Source organism: Lepidochelys olivacea, assembly GCF_965140295.1.
Source record: "Lepidochelys olivacea isolate rLepOli2 genome assembly, chromosome: 8".
Taxonomy (NCBI): domain Eukaryota; kingdom Metazoa; phylum Chordata; order Testudines; family Cheloniidae; genus Lepidochelys; species Lepidochelys olivacea.
This window is the reverse complement of record NC_140418.1, coordinates 5,049,701-5,077,612: the sequence shown is the minus strand read 5'-3', so window position 1 is coordinate 5,077,612 and position 27,912 is coordinate 5,049,701. Positions and strand designations below refer to the sequence as shown.

General features: G+C 50.8%; 1 protein-coding gene across 1 annotated transcript; it reads right to left on the bottom strand.

Annotated features, from left to right (window-relative positions):
• Window positions 1-402: 402 nt before the first annotated feature.
• Window positions 403-27,912, bottom strand: LOC311524537 (LON peptidase N-terminal domain and RING finger protein 1-like). The gene is made up of 12 exons (XM_084635709.1): window positions 27,279-27,912; window positions 20,588-20,706; window positions 17,338-17,460; window positions 16,225-16,368; window positions 15,225-15,375; window positions 13,893-13,995; window positions 9,853-9,967; window positions 8,952-9,073; window positions 8,284-8,442; window positions 7,347-7,509; window positions 6,418-6,564; window positions 403-3,837 (listed from the first exon to the last, which is right to left on the bottom strand). Exons 1-12 carry the CDS (start codon window positions 27,583-27,585, stop codon window positions 3,640-3,642), a joined length of 1,851 nt encoding a protein of 616 aa, XP_084491835.1. The 5' UTR covers window positions 27,586-27,912; the 3' UTR covers window positions 403-3,639.

Here is a 27,912-nt window from a genome sequence, read left to right as displayed (position 1 = left end):
ACATGGGTGCATTTCATAACACCTTGGTTGGAATCAGTGGAACGCCCCCCATTTCCCAGCAGCCACCTCCCTCAGAGGAGCCGCAGCTGAACGGAGCCCAAGATACAATCAGCTCCCAGAGTGTTTATAGCTCTCCCTGTATACAAGTCTTCACACCTCCTCCACTGCACCAACCTCACTCCCTAGCCTCCTCCCAGGTCTTCCTCGCTCAGCCTTCCACCCCAATCCTCTCTCCTGCCAGTGCTGTGTCTAACCCAGACTGTGAATGTCTTAGGGCAGGGGCATTACCACTCCACGTGTCTGCCAAGGCCCAGTTGCCACATGAGGGCTTCTGCTCAAGCTTTGGTTGAGCGGGACTCACGGGAAGGAATCAAACCAACCCAGTCAGTGTTCAAACAGGCACAACACAAAACACTCTCCTTTATTTCTTTGACAATACGGAGAGTTTTGTTCAAAGAGGAAAAATCTGCTCATAAAAATCCAAATGGACTCCAAGCAAACTGGAGCGATTCCAATGAGTCTCTACCAGACGCGGACATGGAAGGAGAAGTGGCTCCGGTGGTCACCCTCCATGGGGCTTGCCAACTGCTAAGCTAGATCACTACTGCTAAATGGGAAAGTCTTAGCAGCAACTTCCAGACACTGCCCCCATCACATCTTATCTGTGCTGCCAGAATAAGCATGACAGCAAACCAGGTGGGTCCCGGGGGATGAACAAGGTGTAGGGTGAACAATGCTGGCCAGTCGAATCTGCGGCCAGTCGAATCTGCAGGCCTTCTGATCAGCTTGGCGAACTGGTTGCGCCCACCACAAATAAAATAAAGGCACTTCCCAAAGTTCAGTGGAGAGAAAACTGTGTGTTTGTCATTGGCTTTCAAACCCCTTTCATATTTCCATTCCTAGCAGCAGCCAATCCCTTCTGTAATACACTGCAGCCCCTCTGTATGGACACCCCTGCTGTCGTTCTACCCAAAACTCCGGGGATTCCCACACAGGCCAGGCAGCCAGAGCCCCTCACCCCCAGTTGTCCCACCACTACGGTCGCCTTTGGGGATCACCATGGGCCCAGTGCTGTAGTAACAGGTGCAAAGCAGGAGAGGGAAAGGCCAAGTCCAGGGGTGAAGACAAAAATCCAGCTTTGACCCATCCTTACCAGCCACCCCATTCTGTCTTTAGCTTCTCAGGAACTGCAGGCCTCAGTTTATCTGGATTGTCATCCCCCAAGCAAGGCACTTTGTCGGGAAGTAGGGAATCAAACCTCCAACGTTGGAGGGTGGGGGAGGAAGGGTGGTGGGGGTGAGCAGAGGTGCTTGAACTAGCTGAGGGGATCGGGGTGGAGCAGGCAGGGGGGCTGGAGATTCTCAATCCTTTCCTACATGGTACAAATAATACCGAACACAGTGAGAGATGATCACCTGAACCATTCTAGATCCAAGCTCATACGCCAGATACTCTGCTGGTGTAAATGGGAGTAGCTGAGGATGTGGTGCAAAAAGAGACAAAAAGAAAAGAGAGGAAGAGCTCCTCTACCTTGCTCCAGCATGGCCTAGACTGGCCTCTCCTGATAGCACATGGAGTCCCCCGATAGTAGTTGGGAGAGATGGGACAGGCAGGGCTACAATCCTGGCAAATCTGTAACCCAGCGAATAACTGATTATTTTTTAAATAAAGAACTAAATAAAATTAAACCCAGCCCCATAGAAATAATCTTCTTGTTGGGAGAGAAAACTACCAAGTCTAGATAATCTGCAGAAAAGCAGCCACAAAGTCCTAGCTCACCCTCATTTCCTCCACCTTTCATCTCATTCCATTGTATTCAGTGACAAGGCGAAACTAGTTAGAGGCACTCAGACTCTTGCTCTCCTGCTACGGAGAAGTTTAGATCCAGCTCAACCTTAGCATCACAGGCCCATCATTAGCCAGAAGAATCCCAGATCCACTCATCCGAACCATTCTGAATTTATGGACATTTAGATTTGAAGCCCCAGCCCCAAACCTGTCTCTATCAGTTTCATCTGAAGGTTGCATCCAAAACTGGAAGGACCTCATCTTCTGATCTCGGTTCAAACTGCAGCCAAAATCTAAGGACAAAAGCTTTCAGCCCAAAATGGCAGAAATATCACGAGAAATGCTGATCTCACAAGATTTCCATCGCCCAAGATGACGGAAATCTCATAAAATCATTTGTGGGCCAAATTGCCTGAGATTTTGGTGCCTTCAAACCCAAAGCTTAATGAGCTGGCCCAGAAGCAGAATCCCATTTTAAACTCAATCCAGATCCAACCGCGGCCTCTTTGGCACATCTCTAATCTGAACAAACTCTCCCTGCCTTCCTCATTCCATGGCATTCCTCTTGCAGCAGATATAAACTACATGGGAAGGTCTCTGAGTTACTATAAAGAATTCTTTCCCACGTGTCTACTGGTGGGTCTCACCCACATGTTCAGGGTCTAACTGATAGCCATAGTTGCAGTCGGAAAAGAATTTTCCCCCAGGTCAGATTGGCAGAGACCCCGGGAGGTTTTTTGCCTTCCTCTGCAGCATGGGGCAGGGATCACTTGCAGGTTTAACCTACTGTAAATGGTGGATTCTCTGAAACTTGAAGCCTTTAAACCATGATTTGAGGACGTCAATAACTCAGCCAGAGGTTATGTGTGACAGGAGTGGGCGGTTGAGGGTCTATGGCCTGCAATGTGCAGGAGGTCAGACTAGATGATCACAATGGTCCCATCTGGTCTTAAAGTCTCTGAGTCCATGAGAAGCAGGTGGCTGACCATTAGGAGAGCAACGCAGCAACATCTCTTAGCATTGCCAGACTGAATGTGGGGCAGAAGCTTCCTGCAAATTAAGACACCCAAACAAAAGCAGAGAAGGAAGCAAACCTGAAAGACGGAAACATACTGAACTGGATATATTAAAATAGCAACTTCTCTTTCGGGATTTTTGGACATAAGCAGCTGTTAGAAGCTGACCTGAGAAGATCAGATTATTTCATTTAATTTAATTAATTTAACTTAACTCTTTTTTTTATGGACTATCAGATCAAACTCATGATTAAAGACAGCAACTCTAACTCACGGGAAGCTACTGAAACCTCCCCCCTCCCGTTACAACTCTTCCACTCATTTAAAACCCCTTTTCCTCACCTAGCGTGCAGAGACTGGGACAAACTAGCAAACACTAGTGACCCTGATCGTGGAAGAGCCCAAAACGATGCGACACCTGGCATTTATTTCTGGTTGCCCTCGAGAGAGATTTCTCGATACCAAAATAGCTTGGCATGTGGCTTTGGCTCATAGAGGCAAGCCAGTGTCCTTAGCCTGGCCCCACCTTCAGACTTGCTGCCTTCCTTAGACCTACTGAGATGCTCCTAAATCCCCTAAGCAGCTTATCAAGACTGCATGGACGGCGGTGGTATCACTAATGGATCAAGGACTCTAGCTGCCTCTGCATGCCATTGCCAGCTCTGTTTGCCAGAGAGGCTTGTGCGCGGCCAGTTGCTAAGGTCGGTGTGCGGATGAAAAGACAATAAAAACATGGAGGCCAAATACAGAAATAAAACCGGTGACATCTCCATCCCCGGCCCTCCCAAAGAAAGTGCTGAGCAAATTGGCCAAGGCACCGGCAACGCCCCAGATTTTAGATTCTGCCTCTCGGGCGGATGTCTGCGAGTTGGTGGCCGTAATCACGGTGCTGCAGGATGCCGGTCAGGATGTGCTTCAGCTGAGTGAGGCGGGCCCGCAGCGAGGTAGTGGCAAAGAGCCAGAGCTGGTCAGATGGGTCCAGGGGCAAGATGGAAATAAGCCACCAACACCAAGCTGGTCCATCTTTGGTGGCCTAGAAGAGAGAGAAGAAAGCTGCAGTTCAGAAAGAGGATGGGAGCTTGACACAAGCCCAGGCAGTAGGGCCTGGGACCTGTGGGATATCCTGTAGGAGGCATTATGCCCCTGGTGGACAGGATCGCCCCGTCAGACCATTGTTAGTCAGATGTCCACTTGGACATCTTAGTTACCCGTCAAGGGCCAGGCCCATTGCAGAACAGAACCAGGCTCCAGAATTGAAAGACTCAGACATATATACCACACGGTGCTCCAGAGTGCAGCTATGGCCAGAAAAGGGGCTGCAAACATGGCAATTCCTTACTCAAAACACCGCTTTCTGGGTCTTCAGATGGCTCCTTGCTTTGCTGACCAGGGGGCCAGATCCTCTCCTCTGTTATATCCACACAGCCCCACTGGGGCTACCCCACAGCAGTGTGCACTGTGTCCAGTGGCTTTTGCAGAAAGGAGAGTGTTGCCTACAGCAGTGGTTCTCAAAGCCGGCCCGCTGCTTGTTCAGGGAAAGCCCCTGGCGGGCCGGGTCGGTTTGTTTACCTGCCGCGTTCGCCGGTTCAGCCGATCACGGCTCCCACTGGCCGCGGTTCGCCGCTCCAGGCCAATGGGGGCTGCGGGAAGGGCAGCCAGCACATCCCTTGGCCCCCGCCGCTTCCCACAGCCCCCATTGGCCTGGAGCAGCGAACGGCGGCCAGTGGGAGCCGCAATCGGCCGAACCTGTGGACGCGGCAGGTAAACAAACCGGCCCGGCCCGCCAGGGGCTTTCCCTGAACAAGCAGCGGGCCGGCTTAGAGAACCACTGGCCTACGGCAGTTCTCAGTGGGGAAAGCCTTACCCAGGGTATCTTTAGGACCCTTTGTTTGCCCTTTGTTTGGGCACATGCAGCTCCTGGATCTGAATGCAGCACTGCAGCACCTATTCATGCCATTTAGGTGCGCAGTTGGGCACCTAAGTAATCTGAAAAAAATGCTCTTTAAAATGTAACCAGGTTTAAGAGAAAATACCCCACTCGGGGGAATGAGGACAGGGCCTGCCTCTAGTTTCAGGCTGTCTAAAGCAGCGTAAAGTCCAGTCACATTCAGAAGAGAATCTTTGCAACCAGTAGAAATGTACTCGCTTAAGAAAAGGAAAGCTTCTGTCTGCAGAGTCTGAATCCATCAGAAGAATGTGACAAGCGAGTCGGATCCAGCCCTTTGGGCACCTCGTCCCTAGCCAGAAATGCCATTTCCTTGAAGGAGCCGCAAATATTTACCTTTTTTATTTTGATTCCAGGAACAGTTTAAAAATATCTGTGGGCCGCCTGTTAGATAGCAGAGGGTCACAAACCGGCACTAAAAATTATGCTGAGCAAGGGAAACCCTCTCAAAATAGCAATAGGAGCAACTACTACGCGAGGCAGACCACGTTGCCTTATTTGTCCCCTCTAGGGTCCCCGCCAAACAGCAAGAGCTTTGTGGGGACTGGTTCGTCCCACAGCATATACTCTAAAACCAGGCAAATGGGTCTCACGGTTGACATATTCACCAGGACAGTGCCCGTGAAAACTCATGGTCGTGCACCTGGGATTGAGATATATCCGCTGAAAGGACCTCCCCCTGCCCTCCCTGCTCCAACTCAGACCCCTTGCAGGGTTTAGCCATGAGATCATAGTAGGTTCCCCTAGCAATTCATCTTGGCATGCAGAATACCTCAGTTTCCCCTGTGACCCTATCACTGTCCTCAAACCTGTTCTTGTTTTAAAAAGGAGAGAGTAATACATTGCTCTTTGGGGCAGGGACAAGCTGCAGCACCTAGCACAATGGGGCTTTGATCCCCAATTGGCACTTTTACAAACAAACATACATTTGGGCAGAAAATAGCCAGCCCAGTTGCTCAGTAGCGTGGAGTGCAAACTCCACCCCCTTTCCCCCCAGGTCTGCTAATGTACGATGGTGTGGCCTGCAGAAAGCCCTGATGGTCCAGTCCTGGGCTCCCCACACACTGCTCCACCAAGGCACCTCACTCTCGACCTGCAGTGCCTTTTGCTGCTCCTGCCCTGGACATCCGGGCCTTTTATTTTGTAATGATGGACTTCTGCTTGGTGCCTGTTCGATTTTGAAAAATCAGAGAGGGTACAGAGTTGATCTGCAAGAGTGATTCAAGTTTGGGAGAACCCCTCATGATGAGAGAGTAAAGGAGCTCACCCAGGAGCAATTTCATGACAGTCTCTAAGTGCCTACACAGGAATCTCTCTGCTATGAGAGGTCTTTAATCTAGCAGACAGAGGCATCGTGGGATCCAGTGGCTGCAAGCTGAAGTCAGCTACATTCAAGCTGGAAATCAGATGCAAATTTTTAACAGTGAGGGTAATGAACGACTGCACCAGCTCCTCAAGGGACACGGCGGATCCTCCTCCGCTTGGAGATCAAGCCTGGATGTCTTTCTAAATGCATGCTCTACTTCCACCACGGGGCTCCAGGTGATGCAGGAGCTCAGGTTAGAGCTCACAAGGACCCTTTCTGGCCATTGCATCTGTGGAATCTGTAAGTTTATTTCTAAGAAGGCAGCCATCCCAGAGGCGCCTCACCAGCAACTCCCTCATTACCTGGATGTCCTCTTCCTTCTCAGGCAGGGGGCCGCGGTGCATCAGAATCTGCCTCAAGGCAGCATCCCCGTGTTCACAAAACTTCTGCGCCTGCTGGTAGGTGCACTCGTGCAGACGGTGCAGCTCGGCCAGCTCTTCCCCTTCCACCTGGCCGGTGGGGAGATGAAAGCAGAATGAAAGGAAGAGTGATGGGGAGCACCCGGTGAGGGGGTGAGAGATCAGGGGAAGGGAGTTGGAAGGAGACAGTGCAGGAGTGGTGAAGACAGGAGAGGAGAAGAAAGCAATACAGGGATTTTAGATAAACTGGTTCAGTAACATAGTACATGCAGGAGCAGTGCGAGCACGGGTGAGGTTCCTCTCTGCAGCAGGCAGTGCCAACCCAGCATGACACTGCTGTCATCCCAGCCACCCGCCCCCACAGCACTGTGTCCATTTAGTGGCTCCTCGAAAGGCTGCGACCAGCAGAAGTTGGCCTGGGTCAGCTCACTCGCGGAGGGGGCCGATCCCATGTGCACAGCACCAGTTCCTCGTTCAACACCACCAGTGCACTGGCGAGCTATTCGGCCAGCGGGGGGAAGGGATGCCCTCCATGACGAACCTGGCCTGCAGCACAGAGGTGGGGGCAGCCAGTTAGGCGTTGGGTGCAAGGAGGTCAACATGGGTGAAACGGCTGAAGTCCGTTCTTGGAAACCCCCGCACGCTCTAAGCCTGGGAAGTAGAGATTATAAAGCACCAAGGGATGAGCCGGCAGCAGATGGCTGGAGCGAACGGAAATTCTGAGCCCCAGAAACGCGCCTGGAGAGAACGTTCCCATGCGCCAGAATTCACCGTTCTGGGGTAGCCCCATTTCAACCGGTGGTCTGCCCCGCTGAATGACTGCTACTGCCCCTGCTGTGCATTTATACAGCAGCCCTACGGGCTGCTCTCACCTTCTCGTCCTCCAGGTACTCAATATCAGCAGTGTTGTAACCGTCCCTGTGTCCCCGCCTCAGCACCCGGAACCGACGCCTTCCTATCGTGTCCACCAGGGATCGCCCGTCGGCCAAGAACTCCATGTGCTGAATCTCCAACATGCAGCCGTAGTCCGCAAAACTGGAGCAGATGAGAGGGGAGTATGAGGAGGAGAGGGAAGGAGCTTAGGCGTGAGAGCAATGCGAGAGCGTCTTTCCACAAAAAAAGGAAGAAAAAGCCCCAGTAACTGGCTGGATGAAGGCCCTACACACAGAGAAGTTCCCTGTCAATCTGTAAAACCCTCCACTAAGCCACATACATCTGCAAGGGAGTGATTCCTCCAGTGTCCAGGACACTGAATTATGTCCAAGCTACGCAACCGGTAACTATGGATATATTTTACTCAGGGCTCTTGCATATCATTGCCGGAGCCCTGAGCATCTTTGACCCTTGTGACCCAGGTGGGCAGCCCACCATCTTCCCACCAGGGGAGAGGGGTTTTGCCTTTTGGAGCCTGTCAGTGCTGTTCTGAAAGGAACTAGAGGGGTGCCTCTTGGAGGATCTGTGCAGCTTCCTTTCCCCACCCTCCAAACTCCCTTCATGTGGATCATTCTCCTAACGGGGGTTTCCAACAGAAATGCTGGAAGAGCTGTAGACCACAGCACTGCTGTACCTGGCCCTAACCACTGGACCATCTTTCTTCCAGCATTGACAGTGGCCCCCCGTGGACATCACAGGGCCCCTAGACTGACAGCTACTATTTTGGAAGATAAAGACACAGGAATTGACATGTCTACAGCAAAAAATGGGGCAGTCGATAGGTCTGAGAGGATGAAGCATAGGTAGTGGGAGGAGGGGGTCACAGATGGAGAGATGAGAATGCAGCTGCAGTTGGTGCCTTGGTCCATGGCTCACCTCTTCCCACTCTCATACATACACATGCCAAACATCTTCGTGCCGGTCTCCTGGCACCTCCGCATCATGAGACGGTAGCGAGGTTCGAAGACGTGCAGCGGGCACGAGATGCCCGGGAAAGACATGGTGCACACAAAGATGGGGATGTTCTTGGTCAGGCTGCAGGGAAGGGGATGACAGGAAAGAAATTCTTGGTCACTGCTTTGAAACTTCACCCCTTTTCCGTGTGGACGTGGCAAGAGCAGCACATGGAAAAGCATAGGACACCAAGTCTCATCAGTCTCAAGGAGTCAATTTATACTTAGCAGGACCTGACCAGTCTCACAAACCTGCTCTTTAATACTGCATTCCACCAAGAGGCAAGGGATGCATGAAGAAACAATGCTCTGGCCTTGCAGAATAATAAATCATCGCCTCAGATCATCCAGGGGGCTATAACTCTGCCAATGAAGCCATCCAGCTGATCTGATATGGAGGCCCAGTGGAGAGAACCCCACCAACCCACCAGGTAGCAGCTTCTCAGTGGGATCCTCTCTGTTCTCTGAAGGGCCCTTTGAGACTGAAGGTCTCCCCTGTCCACATTATGGTACAGGCACGTACACTCGCTCTCCCGCCCCTCTCCCCACAAACACACCCACACACATATATTGAAGATGTTCTTTGTTTACTTTGAGAGCTCTGCCATCTCAGCCTCATGCACCCGTTTCCTGTCTGCCAGCTGCGAGGGAAAGGTGGCCGCCATGATCTCCACCAGCAGGACGGTGGGGTTGTACTTCCCAGCCTTCAAATACTGGAAGAGAGGGAAAGAGAAAGAAGTATAACCTTGGTCAAAAACATTCACGGTAGTGCAGGGGCCCAACTGAAGCTGGGAACTATCCCCACCCCTCATGGAGCCAAAGGCCATTTCAGATCAAAGAATGGGAAGGAGAGAGCCCACAATCTTCTTCTCCCAGTGATGTAGGCCCCTCCCATTCCAGCTATAGGAGGGTTTCCCACAGGTGTAATAGGATTAGGTGTTATAGGAAAGGAATTGCCAGACTGGATCAGACCTATGGTCCATTTAGTCTAGTATCCTGTCTCTGACAGTGGCCAATATCAGATGCTTCAGAGGAAGCTTCAAGAACACCCTGAGATAATCTGCTTTGTGATGGTCTCCTCTTAATCCCTGTTAGTTAGAGATTCCCTTAATCCCTGAGGCATGAGGGTTTAATCCCCTTCCATTTTTGTTAGCCTTCACTATTATAACCCTAGATGTATATAAATGTGCAGTTCCTCTGTGAATCTAGCTAAATTCTTGGCCTCAACTAGTCTTGTGGCAATGAGTTCCACAGTCTAATTGCATGTTGTGTGAAAAAGCATTATACGATCACACATACATGAGCAGACCCAGTACCCCATCTGGTAGAGAACAGTGCTTGCCAATGTACAGCACAGTCCTAGTCTTATACCCTCCTAGTTTGGCCAATATTGCTTCCAGGCCTGCTGCTTTTACAGCTGGAGCGTGTTAACAGCAGTGCTCCGATCTCCCTTCTGCTCCAACCCACAGAGTCACCAGAGGCTTCCTCTTACCTCTCTCAGGCTCTGTTTGCACAGTGGGCAGTTGGGCCTGTGGTCCAGACAGCGCTCCAGGCACTCCTTGCAGAAGGTGTGGCCGCAGGGCGTGGTCACTGGCTCAAAAAACATCCTGCAGAACCACAGGCACAAGGTTGAGCAAACCGAAGGCAGGAGGGTGGAAGAGGGGTGCGTGGAGTTACAAGCCATGATTTGGCCTTAGAAGAGCCGAAAGCCCAGGACGGAGAGAAGCAGAGAGCAGGCCCCCCAGGTAGCTGGGTCCCAGTCTAGTTAAGGTTTCGTAAGCCAGCAAAGCATGTGTGCTCTCTGGGCAGCCAGTGCGAAGGACGTGTGGGAGGCTCGCGGACGCACACTTTGAGCTGCTGCAGTCTGAACCAAAGCAAGGGCACGGCTTTGCGGGCAGCCCGTGGCAGATGGAGTTACCACACTCTGGGTGCCACGTGACCAGGGTGTTAGGGGGCAGGGTGCATCTTGCCCGCCACTGACACATGTCTCTCTGTGGCCAGAGCTCACGAAGGACCCACCGCGCTCTTAACAGCTCCAGCTGTGCCCTATGGCACCTAGGACTCACCGGCTATGCAACCTGTCAGGATGCTTTACTGGGGACCTGGCGGAGGCCGGAGCCAACAGGAGAGGAGACTGTGTTGCCGTGCTTACACCCCAGAAAGGGGACGAGCACTTTACTGGGGATCTGCTTGTTAGTTTGTTCTATGAATTACTCTCACTGCTGGGGGGCAGGGGGGAGCTCTTAGAGCTAGAGCAGAAGGATGGCCACTGGTTAGAGCACTAGCGGACACCTGGGTTCAAGCACTGCCCTGCCATAGACCTCTTGGGTGAGTCTCATAAACCCAGAAGGGACCATTAGATCTAGTCTGACCGCCCCTGTATCACAGGCTATTAACCTGCACCCAAATCCCGCTATGTCGAGCCCAGTGACTTCACTTAAACTCAAGCATTTCAAACCTCAGGAGACTAAACTGCTGTGTACCACAGGTATCAAGTACAAGTGAGACAGAGATCCCACTGATGCCCTGCAATGGCAGGGAACTGAGTAGGTGAGACAGAGCTTTGTGATCCCAGGAGGGGAGCCAGGCCTCATTTGCGGAAGAAAGTGAAAAACTCCCAAGGTCCCAGCCAGCCAGTGGGGGCAGATTCCATCCTGACCCTGACTATAGCGACCAGTTAGACCTTGAGCATAGGAGCTAGACCCACCAGCCAGGCCTCTAAGACAGACGATTCTCTGTACCAGCTCAGAGCACTGGTCCACCCCAACCAGTATCATGTCTCTAGCTGTGGCTCATCTCTGATGCTTCAGAGGAAGTTGGGGGGGAAAAAATTCAAAGTGTATGTTGGGGGTGGGGATTCCTTCCTGACCCCAGCAAGTGACTGGCTGAAGCCCTGAAGCATGAGGTTAGACAACAGTCATTATCATACTGTAGAGCTAAACGTGTTATGAGCATGCTGAAGGCAATGCAGACAATCCCATTCCCTCCATGGTCCATGAAGGAAGGGGCTGAACAGGGGGAAGCACAGACTCACAGTCAGTCTATCTGCTTCAGGTGCCCATCTGTAAAACAGGACTAACAGCCCTTCCCTCCCTCACAGGGGTGCTGGGAGGATACATAGCTTAAGAGGGTCAGGCAGCCAGAGGCTATGGCAAATTGAACCATAGAATTACCATAGACAGAGAATTCACCCTCTGACACCTGCCCAGCACCTCCATCTTACAATGCAAGTCAGCTCTCCTGCACCTGGTGCTCACTCCCCTAACAGCCAAGCCTCCTGGCAGGCAACTGACTGTAAAGGAAATGTGCAGCTGAGTATGACTAGTGTTTGGAAGACACGTGACCCCATGACACTCAGTGACTTTGCCCCAGAGCCTCACACATCACTGAACATCTCCGCTCACATGGCCATCTCCCCTTCGCCAGGAGCAGCCAGCCTAGCAAGTTATTCCCAGAACTTGCCAGCACTTGCCAGTCAATTTGCCAGGAGGCCCCAGCTCTGTGCAGCATCTTGGCTCGCACAGACCATTTCCTCTCATCGAACTGACGTCTACACTAATGGATTAATCGCATTATTATTTTTAATCGAGGGAACTCAGGCTTAAAAAATAACCAGCCCTTGAGCTGCAGACCAGGACTGGGTCATCCAGAGGGATTAGCGCTTCAAGCCACTGCTCCTGGGTTCAGAGGCTGATCTGAAGTCCCAGGGTGGTCACGGGGGCCATGGCTCAGGGACAAGTTGCCTGAGCGCAGTGCGGCCATAGGTCTCTGCTAAACAGAGGCCTGAGGAGGGAGCAGCAGGTTTAAGGTCAGGACTGAGGAGCCCTGGCAGAGCTGTTTGTTCAGGTCCTGTCTGCTGCTGGCCAACATACCCAAGCACAAGGCCTAGTTCTCCTCCCGTCCCTGCTGGTGGGCATTAAGGGTAGCTCCACTGAGCCAGAACACAGTCAGACCCAACTCGGAGAAAAGGCCGCATGTACCACTTTTCCTTGTTGCAGGGGCAAGCCATGTCCCAGATCTCCTTTCTCGCGGCTGGGAGAGGCCAGCCGTTTGTGAGGGAACATGCCCACCTTGGCCTGCTGCTTAGTTAGCTGAATGCTCCAGTGTGAAGCCTGTCTGTGATGCTGGCTTACTGCTTAATCAGAAGTATAAATCACCGAAAGCTTATGCTCAGATAAATTGGTTAGTCTCTAAGGTGCCACAAGTCCTCCTTTTCTTTTTGCGAATACAGACTAACACGGCTGTTACTCTGAAACTTCCCCTGATCGGCAGCCTGGGCTCCGATCGATGGAGTTAAACCACTAAAACCTCGGAGATCAGCCCCACAGCATCCCTGCTGGAGTCCTGGTGATCCCACACACGCTGTCTCGTCCCTGCACCTGCCTAGAGGCAGGGCAGGGGTTTCCTCTGGAGGCAACCGGGGCGGTCAGCATTAGGCAATGAAAGACGCTACATCCCACCAGCACTGACGAAGGCCAAGCATGCTGCCTCCAGAGCGTTCCCAGCGATCTCCTCGCCCAGAGAGCGCTAATGACTGGCCTATGTGACTTTCCGTAGCAGGTGGCAGGGTCCCACCAAATGGCCCCAAAAGCCTTCCCCCGGAGGAGGGGAGGGTCCACCCAGACATGAAGAGTAACAGATTATTTGGGACAAACCCAGGGAAGGGAGAGAGGTCATGGGCCAGCAAGAGAGTAGGGACCAAAGAGGGACATAGAGCAGAGAGCCCTGGACCAGTGCCCGCTGCTTGGAGAAGATGTTAACAGGCCAGGACGTGCTGCCCAATGGAAGCGCCAATCATTGGGCTAACATTTCTCTCCTGGCTTCTCTCTCTCCATTACAGTTTGGGCTTCTGGACACTTGTACATGCCTCATTCCCCTCCTCAAAAAACAGTCCTGGGATTAAACGACTGGCGATTTTCAGGTACATTGGGCCAAATTCACCCCTAGTTTAACTCCACCCTCCTCAGTTCATTTACAGTGTGGGTGGTACATTTCCCACGGTGCCCATTCGCTGGCTGAACCCCCCCCGTGTAGCTACTAGGAGCAGGGAAAGGGTTAGGAGCGGCCTCAGGCCCAGGCTGCAATGTACAAACGTCTTTGTCTTCTTGTTGCGCGCACATGAGCCTTCAGGAGCGGGGAGGAGGACAGCTGTGTAAGGGTTCCAGGTACTCAAAGAGTTAAGTGGATAATGAAGTTAATTTTAACACACCCTTTGGCAAGTTTCACTTGGTTTCGCTATCAACTCACTCAATCACATGGCCCTCAGCCTACGGGTGCCTAGTGTTTTCATTACAGTGAATCACACAGAGTGCACTAGGAATGCTGACTTACGAGTTGGTGGTAACGGACTCTGTTATCGACATCAAAGGGACCGACCACACATTGTTATCCGTGTCCTGCGCGCTTTATCGTGCGTCCCTCGTTTAGCTTTGCCTGCGCTTGGGCATGAAAAATTTAGCAGCAAGATGTGAGCAAAAGGTCTGGGCCAGCAAACTGTGCCCCCAGCTCGGCAAAAGCCGTTTGGTGACTCACCGTATGCAGAGGGAGCACTCCAGGTCAGACACGCTCAGTAGGTCCCTTAGCTCTGGCTCGTGGCGATGGCTAGATTTTGCTCCTGCTGTTTCCTCCCCGATACCTAGAAGCAGAGGAATGAGTGATGCCCTCTGAGAAACGCTTGGGGGTTTTCATAGATTTAAGGACAGAAGGAACCTCTGTGATCACCTCATCTGCCCTCCTGCAGCATACAGCCACAGGGTTTCAGCCGGGTGGATTTCAAATGTAACATTTTAGCAGGCAGTGTGGCCTGGATCTCAAGTCTAGTGAAGCAAGCGTAAGACCAGGAGCAATCATTTCTGCCCTGCCGCTGAGTGAGTCATTCTGCATGGCCTGAGTGAGTCATTTCATCCCTCTAGGTCTGTTTGCCCATTTGGAGAATGAAACTAATTCTCTGCCTCCCACGGGTGGTGTGAGGTGTAAGTCGTTACTACCCAGACAATGCTTTGAAGAGGAAAAGCCAAAGTGCTAGGTAGCGTTATCTAATTGCATGTGTGTGTCGTGGCAGTCATCATGCCCAAAGCTAAGGCCAAGTTCATACTTTGGAAAAACATTTTCCCCCCGTGTGTACAGGACAGGAAGTGTTTCTCACTCCGGAATGGAGGGCCTGATCCAAAGCCCCTGGAAGATATTGGGAATATTTCCACAGACTTCTGTAGGCTTCTGGTTTGAGAGCAAAGTAACTGCACTTGTCTTTTAAGCCTGTCTATGTGGAGGACACACTGTAACTGGAGCAGGCATTAACAGCTGCCTTTCTAAGTGAGAGTATGCATGGGGAAATCACCCTGCTAAATATGCTGGAAGCACATCTGCTGGAAGAAGGGAATTCACAGTACAAATGGGATGGGATGGAATTCACAACCACATGATGCTGTACTTCCAAATACAACTCCAACCTGAATCCAAATACCCCAAGCCAGTCCCCCCAGCCTACGAGACCAGGTGAGGGGGATAGACACTGTCCAGTTCAGGTCATGGCCTTCTGCTCTGTACTTCCTATGATGAGGAGTCTGAGAAGGTGTGACTCTAGGGTGGAGTTTGACCACATACAGTCAGAAGTCTCTGGAGTAGACTTCTCTACCCGGCTTGGTGAGGGGACACACTCTAGAGGAGACTGACAAAGCCTCATTAAGAAATGTTGGGTTTCCACAACCACTGAGACTCTTCTACTCTCCATGAATATTAAGCCCTATCCACCGTAGGTCCCAATGCCAAGAGAGAGGCTGCAAACTTCTCCTGCAATGGAGGACAGGGTGACACACACACTTGCGGCATTTCGATGGGCTTCCAGGTGTCTGCAAGGCCTCCTACCTAATGATCTCCCCTCTTGCTTCTCTGTCGAAGTCCCTGAGTCTTTCCTTCTCCTCAACCACCAGGCAGGCTGCTGGGGAATTTGAGGCTCCAACTGGCTAAGTTCAGACAAAGCTTCCCCCTTCCCATCCTCCGTCTCTCTCTCTGGATCCTGGATCACAAAAAATAAAAAGTCAAGCCTGATACCCCTGCCTCTCCTGCATTCCCCATAGACACGTCTGCACTACTGAGTCACAAGGGGGAAGGATTTTCCACTCATGCTGGGCATGGGAGCTCCCAGGGAAGGATTTTACACCCACACTACAGAGGAGAAACACACACACATTACAGAGGAGAACAAAGATGCCGTCCCCTTGTTATCCAACCGGGGCACCTATCATGCATGCAGAGGATGGCCAGTGTTGTGCTTAAAACATGGGCCAACTCTCTCCAAGCTCCGCCCACTCCCTGGGTATGGCTGAACCCACACTCCCCCGTCTCCACGTCCCTCCTCACCTGGCGGGGTCTCCCAGAGAGGGTAAAGTAACAATAGGAGAGGAGCTTTCATTAAGAGAGCTGGCCTGAATTTTTCCTCACGTAAAGCTTTTCAACAAAAAATCCCCCCTCCCTTTTTTTCCTCGAAAAATGAAACACGGGGGGGAGGGGGGAATTTGCTGTCACATCTTTTGTTGCCTGAGATCAGTTTGGAAATATTTTGCTTACCAAAAACACAGCAGGGGGGAAAAATCTGGAAAATGGGCGTGTTCTCATACCTGCCCAATCCCTTCACGAGATGCGGGGGTATCGCTTTCCCGGTGTTCAACCCACCCTGTTCACCCCTTTGCGGTGCTGAATCTCTGCTAGCTGCAACTCCCTCCGTCTTTCCTTCACCCCCTTCCCAATCCCAGAGAAAGACACGTCAGTGCTCTTGGTTACACACACCCATCCCTCTGAGTGACTATCTTCACCTGATCTTTGCACCTGCACGCATAACCATAGCAGGCCCAACAGGCCTCCTCACCTGCCCACACTCTCCTGCCGCAGAGGGCCTTAGCAGAGGGCCTGCTCCTTCCTTCCCTGAGCTGGAGCTTTTAAAGTCCAGGCTGGCAGCACTCAGTAGTTCCACAACAGTGCCGGGCAGCGGGGAGTCATCCTGCGTGAGGAGCTGCAGGCAGAGGAGTCACGTCACACGTTTGGTGCAGGGAAAGCACACCATAAGGTGGAATGTGGATTCTAGATTGGGGTGGAAAAGTCTAAGCCCTCAACGCCCTCTGTCGTCCCTCCTCCCCTCACAACCCTCTATATTCTAGAAGCTAGGCAGGACCAAACTCCAGCCATGCCTGATGGCTATAGGACAGGGTAGAGATGAAGATCCAAGCCCAATTTCTTATCTTCAAAGCCTCTGGACAGAATCCTGGTTTCCTGCTGCAATGACACACCAGTTCTACCCATTGCCACACTAATGCCTGGGCAGCGCAGTGAGCCGGGAAGAAAGGGCGGTAGAAGACAGCGAATACGACGGTGGTGATTAACAGCCGTGGGGACTTTGCCAACAAAACTGGTACAACACGGGCAGGTGCAGGGCAAACCGCTCCACCCACAACCGTGTTCCTCGCCTTGGACTCGGATGGAGGAAACGTCTCTGTGCCCATGGAAGCATGCCAGGGGTAGCAAGCGGTGCCAAAGGTCATGGTGATTTCTGTAAGGGGAGGGACACCGGCCAAACAGGATCTGCACTGAGATCCCCGCACTCCGGGCTGGCTTGACTGCTCTTTTTTAACCAGCCTGGGTGCAGTGCCTCCGCTAAGCATTGCCAGGCCAGAGACTTGGAGCTGCGGCTCGAGAGGCAGTTTTCTGGACAGGAAAACTGCAAGGCTTTTGCCTGGGGAAGGTGGGGGGTGAGGGGAAGGAAGCCTGTTCATAGTTGCCCTCAGGAAGAGACTATTCCTCACTCCCACGCTGGCAGGGTTAGCGACTCGGTGGAGCAGGATGCCCAGTCTCCGGGAGGGAAGGAGCACCTCATCGCTCTATTCGAGGGCACTGAAATCCATGCCCAGATTTCTACCTCCTGGGGAAGTCGACAGGTTTAAAGTGGGGCCTGGCTCTTGGCTGAAAGGCCCCGGGGCACACTCACCTTTTCCATCTCGCGCTGAGCGGCAGGGAAGCTGGGATTCAGTGCAAGGCAATGGTGGAACTGCAGCAAGGCGTCGGACTTCTGCCCCATCTCCAGCAGCACCTTTCCTTTCCTGAAATAACCCTGCAGAGGAGCAAAGCAAATAGGACCGAGCCATACAGATTCCCCGTCCGGATTAGTCACCAGCTGGTTGTTTTCTTTTAAAGGGAACCTCATGCCTCTGAGAGGCGCGAGCTTGGCAGCCCTAGGAACCCAAGTCCTCATTATATCTGCTCAACAGGCAGCATTAATATAAGTTTGCCTACCAACGCAGACCTTGCGGAACCCCCTAAAAGAAACCCCAAATGGCCACTTCGGCTTCCCTCTGAGAAGCCCCATGAACTGAGCTATGAATCCCATGAATGTCATAAAAAGCTGTGTGTGGAGAAATGTGAACTCCGTACTGCTGCTGTCTCCAAGAATCACAGAAATTACAGATGGAAGAGACAAGAAGGCAGCTAGTCCCGCTGAGCAGTACGGAATGTTTTGGAGGCTGTGTTTTTAACACACTGCCAACATGGGTACTGCATGATATGGCTGGTTTTCTATAGGATAGCGACCTACTACTGCTGCTGGCTCATAACTTTACTCTTTAAGCTCACACACGAGTGTTTGTTCTGTGGTGCTAAAACAGGGGTCAGCAACCTTTGAGAAGTGGCGGGCCAAGTCTTCATTAATTTAAGGTTTCACATGCCAGGAGTAAATCTTACATTTACAGGGGCCCCCGACGGAGCCCCAGACTGGCAGCGGGGTTCAACATTCAATATTTGCAACTTGTCACTTAATTTGGTTAATGTGCTTCCAAGCAAGACACACCCGATGACTGTGTAGAGAGCAAGCGCGTGAGTTCAGCATTAGCAATGGACCATGAGCCCGGCTTGGTAACCAGCTGCACCAGGGCTGCTGGAAGGTGGTGGCATTCAAAGGTTGGATCCTCTGCACAATGAGCACATTTTCCCATCCACTCTCTAGATCTCTGTTGCTGCTCTCTGCAAGCTGTCCCTTTCCCAGACATCCCCCAGGGACACAGGGAAGGGCCACCATGAAAGTTTTCCAAACTATAGGCCAAGGAAGGCTAGAAGAAACCCCTTAGTGGCTATTGCATTTCCCCTGCACTGCCGGGACCTGGCTCCAAATTAACCTGAGCTGAGGGTAAGATATTTGCATCTGGGTGGAAATTTGGCAGTTTTGGAGTCCAAAGAAAATTTGTGACACTGAAAAGAAAAATCCTCTCATCTTTCTGTATAATTTGTATTAGTACAGCCATTAAAGACATAGCACCACATGGTGCACTCCAGCCAAGCAATGCTCAGTGCAGAAAATGAGGGGACAAAGACACCTTTGTGCTCAGTCCCCAGTGTAAATTAGAGCAACCTCAAGGCTGCTGTAATTTACATCCGATTGCCCACAGCCCCCAAACCTCCAGTTCACTCCAGCCATGCTCTCTCTTTTCCTTGATGTGCCCCTGGTACACAGTGGGCTGCAAGGGAATACAGCACAGAGCCAGCCATGCCCGCTCTTCCCATGGGGACTCACTTATGCTGAGAGTACTCCCTCATGGGGAGATCTGGCTGCCCTTGTGTAGCTGGAGAAGTATAAAGGGGCCACAACGCCACAGAGAATCCAGCCCACACTGTGCAAACACACACAGAGAAACCAGATCTCTCCAAAACCTGGGCAAGTGAGCTCAGAAAAATCAAACGGCATGAACATTTGTCACTGTCATATTATGTAAAAGGCCATGCTACTCCCTTGCTCACAGACGCTGAACGAGGGCCAAAGAAAAAGAGGTCAGCTCCACCCATGGTGAACAAGAGCCTGTGTCATAAAGAAACCATGGGCCCATAGTCTGGCATAATCAGCCAGCTCAGTTTAAGCAGGCAGGCTGGAGACCGAGCTGCCTTTCCCCTTCAAGGTCTGGCCTGAAATCTCTAGCAGGGCGCTGGAGGTGGGAGGGAGCCATGCATATAACTCCTTTTATACTGGGCTTGTCTAGCAAATATCCTGTTGTACCTGGCCTGTGGGGGGAAAGCCAAGAAGAAAGCACCTACTTCCAGCATTTAGTGAGCTACAGGAGATCTCACCATAGAGAAAACAACTCTATTTTGCCTGGCAACATACAAGGGAACAACAGCTGTGCCAGCGGTAACAAAAAATGGCCTGGTCCCCTTATGCCTTTGCAACACTAACTATATAAGGGATGAACTTCCTGCCAAAAGCACCTTGGAAAACGCCATCTGATTTCCCAAGAGAAGGGATGAGGGAAGTGTTCCCACCTGTGAGCGTCTGTCCTCAAAGGCTCGATAGTTTACAGCATCACATGACAACACAGAGGTGTCGCATCGTGGTGGAGCATTGCAATGCACAAAACAAATGGTGTGCGCTTGATAGTCTAGCAAGTTAATGCTTGATCCAATACCCATTAGAGTCAATGGAAAGAGTCTCAATTTTTATAACAGGCATGGGATCAGGCCCTAAGACTCATGGGATGCTGATCTGCCCATGAATTTCAGGAAGAGCGGCCAAAAGGCAAAGCACCCTGGAGCTGGAGGGGGGAAGAGGCTTAATGGAGAAGACCCTCTAAAACTGCAACAGCTGGAGAAGGGGAGGGATAGCTCAGTGGTTTGAGCATTGACCTGCTAAACCCAGGGCTGTGAGTTCAATCCTTGAGGGGGCGATTTGGGGCAAAAATTGGGGATTGGTTCCGCTTTGAACAGCGGTTGGACTAGAAGACCTCTTGAGGTCCATTCCAACCCTGATATTCTGTGAGTTCTGAGTCCCAGCGCTGAATCCTCATGCACCAGCAGATAAGTTGCTAGGTGCATCCTGTTTGATAACAGATTCAAATTTTGCTCTTAAATATTTGTAGGACCCCCTCCCCATCTCCTTTGGACAGCTCTAACTCTCTCCGGGGCAGGGCAGGGGTTCATAGAAGTGTGGCAAAACAAGATCAGGGAGATGCGTGGGGCCAAATGAAGCCCTCTGGAGAAGCGGGGAGGGAGAGCTCGCCAGCATTTTTAACCCCCTATTTAGAGTTCTAACCGTCCCAGGAATGAAATCCCCCTGTCCCTGTGAGCAGATGGCTACAGCCCCAAGCTCAAGCTCAACATTTTGCACCACATTTTGTTTCAAGGAGCCGTTGTAGCCCACAGCAAGTGCCCCATCCACCTTCTTGTAGCAGAACAAACCCACTAGCCATGCACTGACGCACCTCAAACTCTTCTGGCTCACTCCGGCACACCACCTCCAAATCCTCCAGCGCCTCTGAATACTGCTGCAGGGCCACATACACCTCCGACCGGCACAGCCTCAGCGAAACATCATCAGGAGCTGCAGGCAGAAGCCCTCAGTGCCGTTAATACAAGGTCTGCACTCAGGATCTCCTATACACGGCAAGCCACATTCTGACCTAGTGCAAACAGGTGCAAGTCCTATGGAAATCTCCTGGACAAATGCAACTGGGAGGAAGGGGGGTGTACAACATCAGAAAACAGGTGTCAGGGGTAAGTAGTGTAACTTGCACTGACTTGGCATTGGATGAACAAGGCAAAATAAGCACAGCTTGCACATCGGAGCGCGGAGGAGAGGGTGTAGAAGGAAAGCCAGCCAACAGGATAAAACAGTTGTGACAACTGTTTTGCACACTCATTGTATGCCAAATCGGTGAGACTTGCGCTATGTTATCACATACACTTGCATTTGCATTCTGATCAATTTACGCCATGATTCTGTCACCACTAAATTCACACTGTTGGCCCTAATTATTTTTTGTTAATGACTTAATTTCAGGCCAGGATGCAGAAGAGTCCATAAGGCAATGAATATGCAGGTTAGCACTCTCAGAGTAGAATATTCACATCAGGCACATGACTAAGAGATCTTATCCAGCTAACTAGATGATCCAGTCTGACGTGAGTCACAGATGTCAATATTTTATAACAGGAACTGGTAATGCAAAAGCAGGCTACGATTAAACTAGAGTTGGTCAACAAAGCTAAAGACTATATAATTCCAGACCTTAATTCATGAAAACTCTGAAATTTTCAAAGCTGTTTTAATTCTGCTGGGTTTCCAAATGGGCCCAGTTTTTCATTTTTGATCCACAAATATTTACAAGGATTTCTTTTATCTGCATTACTATATTCCCATGGTTTGGAAATTTCTCAAAAATGATTTTTTTTTCAATTTTGAAATAGACACTTTTCATTTAGGGTGTACTTCTGATTTTTTGCAGAAGCCTGGCGCGTGGTGAATTGGTCCGATCCAGAGTGGTACAAGCGTCAAAAACAAAAGAAAACAAACTGAAAACTGATCAGTAAAAAATGAAAATGATACATAAAACATGAAGAAAACTGTTTTCCAACTGAAAGTTTTTGACCAGTTCTACTTACTTAGGGTATCCCAAGTAAACTACCCACCCTTAGAATAATGAATCATGTATATTATCGTAATGCCTAAGGACCAGCAAAGATTGGGGCCCCACTGTGCTTGGTGCTGTAAAAACACAGAGTAAGAGACAATCTCTCTCCCGAATAGATGAGCCAGACACAGGCTATGGGAAAAGGACAGAATAACAAGCAGAGCAATCAGTTACAAATCAGACTGCTTAGAGACAGGAAATCAGAGCTTCCATTTCATCTAGTCCCTTTCCTTGCTAATGCTGAACTGCTCCCTGGTTTTTAATCTCAGGTGCTTGGTGTAATAAGGCTGAATCACAGCCAGCATCCCTTCAGAGACTATTCAACAATCTATGAAACCTAGGGATTCCCCTTTCCCACCCCAAATATCCAGCCTTCAATTTCCCTTCATTCCAATTTATCCTGATGTACCCAATCTCTTAGCAAGACCTCAACTGAGTGGAATCTGACCATGCATATTAGAGCTGCCTTTCAAGAACAGGACCTATTGGTTCAAGGTTGGGGGGGTGAGGTAGGGAAAGGGGCTGTTCTCCAGACATCCAGGAGCAGTCTTTTGGGACACAGCTGTGCTTCTGTGGCTGGAGAAAGAATATAAATAGTCCCTGTGGTGGGCTGTTGCCATAGAAGGCCCAGGGGCGTCTGCTGTGAGTCACTGAGCGATGCTGCTGTGAGACATTCCAAAACAACATGTTGGCTGAGGACCCATAGGCTGCAGGGACACGAGACAGCCACTAGGTCCGTCTGACCAAGTGTTTGCGATTTCCATGTCAAGGAAGATGGATGGAGGAGGAATATGGAACAAAGAGAGGGAATCTGTATCCCTTATTGGCCAGATTCCCAGCTGGTGTAAATCAGCATAAATTCAATGCATCTACACCAATTTACACCTGCTGAGGTTCTGGCTCTATGTTTTCAAGTATAAATTTAGACTGAGATTCCCCAAAGCAGCCTACGGGAGCGAGGAATTCAGTTCCCAATGACAGATTAATTGCAGTTGGGCACCTTCGAAGTTCCCCGCTTTAGTACCAACGAAAGGTGCCATAGTGCCCATTCTACAGACCTCTGCTAGCTCCTGGACAGACGCTTACACTGGGCCTCATCCACTGACCTGGTGGGATCACCTCTAAGGTTTGCCTTTCTTCCAGCACTTCCACTGTGGATTCCAGGGGGACTGCTGATGTCACATGGCCACTTGTTCACTAACACCCCCAATTCTAATTTCATAGAGGTTACCGGATAAGCATAAGATGATATTACTTTCAGACCCTACTGACCTAGGCTGGATTTCAGCCGATGACTTGTAGCTAAAAGGCTCCCTGGGTCAACTGGTCATACCATATATTAATTTGCAGAGGGGGCCACCTATCCCCCAGTGTGCTGGTAATTTTCCTGGCCAAGCAGTCTGTCTATGAATATTTTCTCCCTTTCAGGTTTCAGAGTAGCAGCCGTGTTAGTCTGTATTCACAAAAAGAAAAGGAGGACTTGTGGCACCTTAGAGACTAACCAATTTATTTGAGCATAAGCTTTCGTGAGCTACAGCTGAATGCATCCGATGAAGTGAGCTGTAGCTCACAAAAGCTTATGCTCAAATAAATTGGTTAGTCTCTAGGGTGCCACAAGTCCTCCTTTTCTTTTTCTCTCTTTCAGTCACTCCTCGTGAGAATGTTACATGACTGCTGATGGGTACAAGCTTAATCAATGAGAAAGCCTGGCTGTGAACCCCCTGCCCATCTCTGTAATCCACAGCTGGCAATGCACAGCAGATTAGAGAGAGAAAATACTAATTATACTGCTGGCTCTCCAGCATTCCCAGGAAGGCTCATCTCCCCGAGCACTCCAGATGCTAACTTCGGAATGTGAGGAAAGGCCAGCTCGATAACATCGCCTCCGTGTTTGTGCTGGGGAAGCCGTCACCCTGCAGGGGGTTTACTCGGGTGGGTTTCGTTTGGGCTGCCCTGGTGCGTTAAAGTGAGAGCTTGACAGCAGAGACCCAGAACCAAGCTATAACAAGGGCAGGCGCGTCCTTCTGAGTGAACAGAAACGCAGTGGCCAGGCATCCACCTCTGGAAATTCATTTGTGGACAAAGAATAGTCTTGAGAAAAGAAGACAGAGGAGGGAACTGATGACAGTCTTCATATGTGTGAAGGGCTGTTCTAAGGAGGATGGTGATCAAATGTTCTCCATGTCCACTGAAGGCAGGATAAGAAGTGATGTTAATCTGTAGCTTCAGGTTAGGTATTAGGAAAACTCTCTAACTATAAAGGTAGTTAAGTTCTGGAATAGGCATCCAAGAGAGGTTGTAAAATCCCCATCATGGCAAGCTTTTAAGAATAGGTTAGAGAGGGACGGTCTGGGTTTATTTGGCCCTGCCTTAGTACAGGAAGCTGGACTTGACGACTTCTCGAGGTCCCTTCCAGTCCTACATTTTGGTGATTCTATGATTTTATGACTAAGGGGGGCAAAAATCTGCTGCTTGATGTGAGTGTTAAACTCCCACTCTAAGCTCTAAGAAAACTCAGCCAAGGACTGCTCTGTAGCCAAAGAGGAAAAGGGCCTTGGGCTAAAATTGAGCAACAAACTGGAAACGCTTTCCAAGCAGTTATAGTAATTTAACTACAGATAAGAGATTCTAGCAAAACCGCTCTGAAGAAGACACGCTGCTGAAATGTTAGCAGCGCTCTCTTCTCCATAATAAAACAATCGTAAGCGCTCTGAACATATGCTCTGGTGGATTGCTCTGTAGAAGCCTGAGGGTGTTTGGGGTGTGCAGCGGATTTGGGCTTGGTTTGCTAGGTACGTTTCCCAAGCACACAACACTGCCAGTGTACCTGAATCCTCTGCCGTTCCAGGCCTAGGCTCTGATACAGTTCTGCCAATGAGCCGCAGTCCTGGCGGGCAGACAGCTGTGACTGTGATGGCCAATGAGACTATTTATTCATGCAAACATACCTGTCTTTACTGTAACCTTGCCCACATCCCCATGTGTCTCTTTATCCACCTGTTTCAGAGTAACAGCCGTGTTAGTCTGTATTCGCAAAAAGAAAAGGAGTACTTGTGGCACCTTAGAGACTAACCAATTTATTTGAGCATAAGCTTTCGTGAGCTACAGCTCACTTCATTGGATGCACCTGTTGTGTCTTGTCATAATCCTGGAGAATGAGCTCTCTAGAGTAGCAGTTGCCTTTCCTTACTTATCTGCTCGGTGCCTAGCACAACAGGGCTCTGATCTCTGACTGGGTCTCCTCTCCCGGGTGATAGTACTATATATATAATAGAAGGAGATGCAGCCCCTCCTCCCAATGCTAGTCTTTGAGCCAGGACTGCCAACCAAACTGAGCTGTGCAGTGTGTCTTGTTAAGACGAGAAATGGAAACCACGGTGAAATCACAACTCATTTTTCATTTGGGGCCTGAGCGGAGCTCAGAATCCAGAGGGGAAGAGCTAGGGTGTGACTATTTTGCACTACTTCACCTGTCCCCTTCATGTGTGTGTAAAGACAGAATGCCATGGCCATTAGTATTCACAGGTTTAATGATGCCTACAGATCGTGTTTATTTGCCACGTGCATCGAGACACATGTGAACTTGAGCTTGCAGGGGAAAGTTCAAGATCTGGCTAGATGTTCTTTTTGTGAATGTTCTGTTTTACGTCTGTGGTTGTTGCCTAATGGTATTTCATAATCTTGATTGCCACTATAAGTTAAGGAGAGGTCCACGATTCCCACTGATATACTAGCTCATTGGCAAAAGTGACATAAGGCAACTGATGGATTAACAAAGCACTGCCTTTGGTTAACTGCAAAGTGCTTTTTCATTTCCCTTGAAAATAATACAATTTTTTAAAATGTTGTTTATAGACAGGCAGTATCCATGACCAAGATGGGAAGTTCTTCTGGGCAGGGATTGAATATTTTCTCTATGTTTGTACAACGCCGAGCACCAGGAGACTGGTGCAACAGCAATTCAAATGATAAGAATAAAGACAAGTTGGGGAGATGGTAAGCATAGAACCAAGAACCTTTGGAGCACACATATAGTGTAACAAGGATTTGGAACTTTGAACATTTTTCTTACATTTCTTTTGCAGGAATCCCATGATGTAAAATAAAACAGTAATGAAAATGTTAATTAACACACCGGCATGCATTTGCTTCAAGACTGTTGATCAAGCAATGGTGATGCTGAAAAGTGATGCATGCCTTTTGTTAATATGTTGGATAAAAGGATCTGCTCAGGACACAGTGAGGATTTATTAGCCATCAGCAAATTAGTTACATAGAAACACTGCATTCCCAGGTGCTGGTACTATGGTGATTAATGAATCAATATTTGTGCCATGCACTGGAAATGCAAAACTCTAGCTAAACGCTAAGTGGTACTCAGTATTGTTCCTGTCCTAGGAGCAATCCACATTCCCTCCTATGATCAGAAAATACAGGGCCTGATCCTGCCGGCAAACTTCCCCTGGAGGTCAATCCTAAAAGAAGACTGCAGGATCCAGCCCTGGCCCTTGGAGACCTGGGAGAGTAGAGAATTAGCCAACCCTTGGCTAAGAGTCTTTGCCATGGCTGTACTCTCCCAAGAGGCAGCGGTGACTCAGACAGGTGTAACTGTGGGTGGATACAGGGCGATGGTCTCACAACCCTGCTGATGATTTTCCATCTTCATAGCCTTTTTCCAAATGGCTCCAGCCCCTGTGACCAGCAAAGTTGGGCAAAGAACTTCCTCTGGGACTGACACACCGCTGGATGTGAGCACTCTGCAGCTACTGGTCTTCCAACTTCTAAACCAGCTGTTCCCCTCCCATCCTCTCATAAACTCACAGCCCCCCCCCCCCCCCCCGTAAATAATGGCTCCGATTCCGCTGCCATTTACACACATAAAACCCTTTGGACTAGTGGCTGACAGCAGAATTTGCCCCAGCAACTGTACCCTTCGCCCTGCTGAAGAAGATGCCCCTGAAGGAAGAGCAATGACTGCTCACACGCCTGGAGGGAAGCTATATACGTGCAGGTGAATAACGTAAACAGGGCGCAGGGCTTGCAAAAGAAAATATCGGCAACTGCATGACAAGCAGAGGGCTGTCGCTATCTGAACTTTGGAGCTTTGGTACAGATGATAATAAAAGTGCCCTTTTGAAAGTCCTGCGGGGTGGGGTGGGGAGGAATTAAGCCCTTCATCTGCGCAAGCCTGGTGAAAATGAGGTTGGCTTCAGCTGCATCGGTGGGTGACACCGGGCGAAGGCACAGCGTCGTGCGCGGAGCTCTGATGGTGGGGTTCCCATCTCAGCTAATAAAGCGGCTCTTTATTGACGGGAAACTGATAACGAGAGAGACGGTGCCGCCTCAGAAGCAGGCGCGCCTGGCGAGAAGTTACATAACCAGGAACGGGTGGGGGTTCGCTTTGTTTGGGTGCCTGGATCCAGACGTTGACCAGCCTCCCTCCCCACCACCCCCAGACCCTTGACCCCCCCGCCACGCTTACCCAGTTCGAGCCCCTTCTGGGTTGCCCTCAGGGCGGCCCTGTAGTCGCGGCTCCTGAGCAGATCTTGCAGGTGGCTTTGCAGCCGGGCCAGCTTGGTGTCCCGGTCCAGGCACTTCTCCAGCAGGCTGCCCAGCAGGACGTTGCCCTGAACAGCCCTCAAGCCCAGGAGTTTCAACCTCCCCCGGCACAGAAGGCAGCGGGAGGGCAGCGCGTCGCCCAGGCACCGCTTGCAGAAAGAGTGGCCGCAGGAGACGGTCACCGGGTCCCACAGGACAAACCGACAAGCGGGGCAGAGGAAAACTTCCATCGCGGGGAGCTACCGCGACCTTCCCGGGGCAGCGGCGCGCCGCATGGGCGGGCGCCGGTGGATGCGCCCCTGGAGCGGGGGACACTGCGCTCCGGCAAGCAGGGGAGACGGGGAGCGGGGCTGCGCCCCTAAACAAGGCGAGGGGCGCAGCTCTGTCCTGGCTTCTCCTTCCCCTGGCTGCCCGGGACCCGCGCAGGTTGCTCGGGGTGGCCCCTGTCTCCTGCCCCCAGCGCTTTCCTCCGACGCCTGCCTCCTTCTCCGGCTCGCCGGCCGCCCAGCCCCTGCCCGGGCTCAGCGCCGCGCCGGGGGGGCTGCTGCTGCGGGACC

Bases quoted from the DNA above. Each gene is read 5' to 3' on its own strand.
- LOC311524537 (XM_084635709.1), bottom strand. From the start codon at position 27,585: ATGGAAGTTTTCCTCTGCCCCGCTTGTCGGTTTGTCCTGTGGGACCCG. The intron at 8,443-8,951 runs GTAAACAAAGAA...CCTTCCCTGCAG, and splicing joins GAGATGGCAGAGCTCTCAAA to CCTGACCAAGAACATCCCCA. The intron at 6,565-7,346 runs GTGAGAGCAGCC...CCCACCGGCCAG, and splicing joins AGTACCTGGAGGACGAGAAG to GTGGAAGGGGAAGAGCTGGC.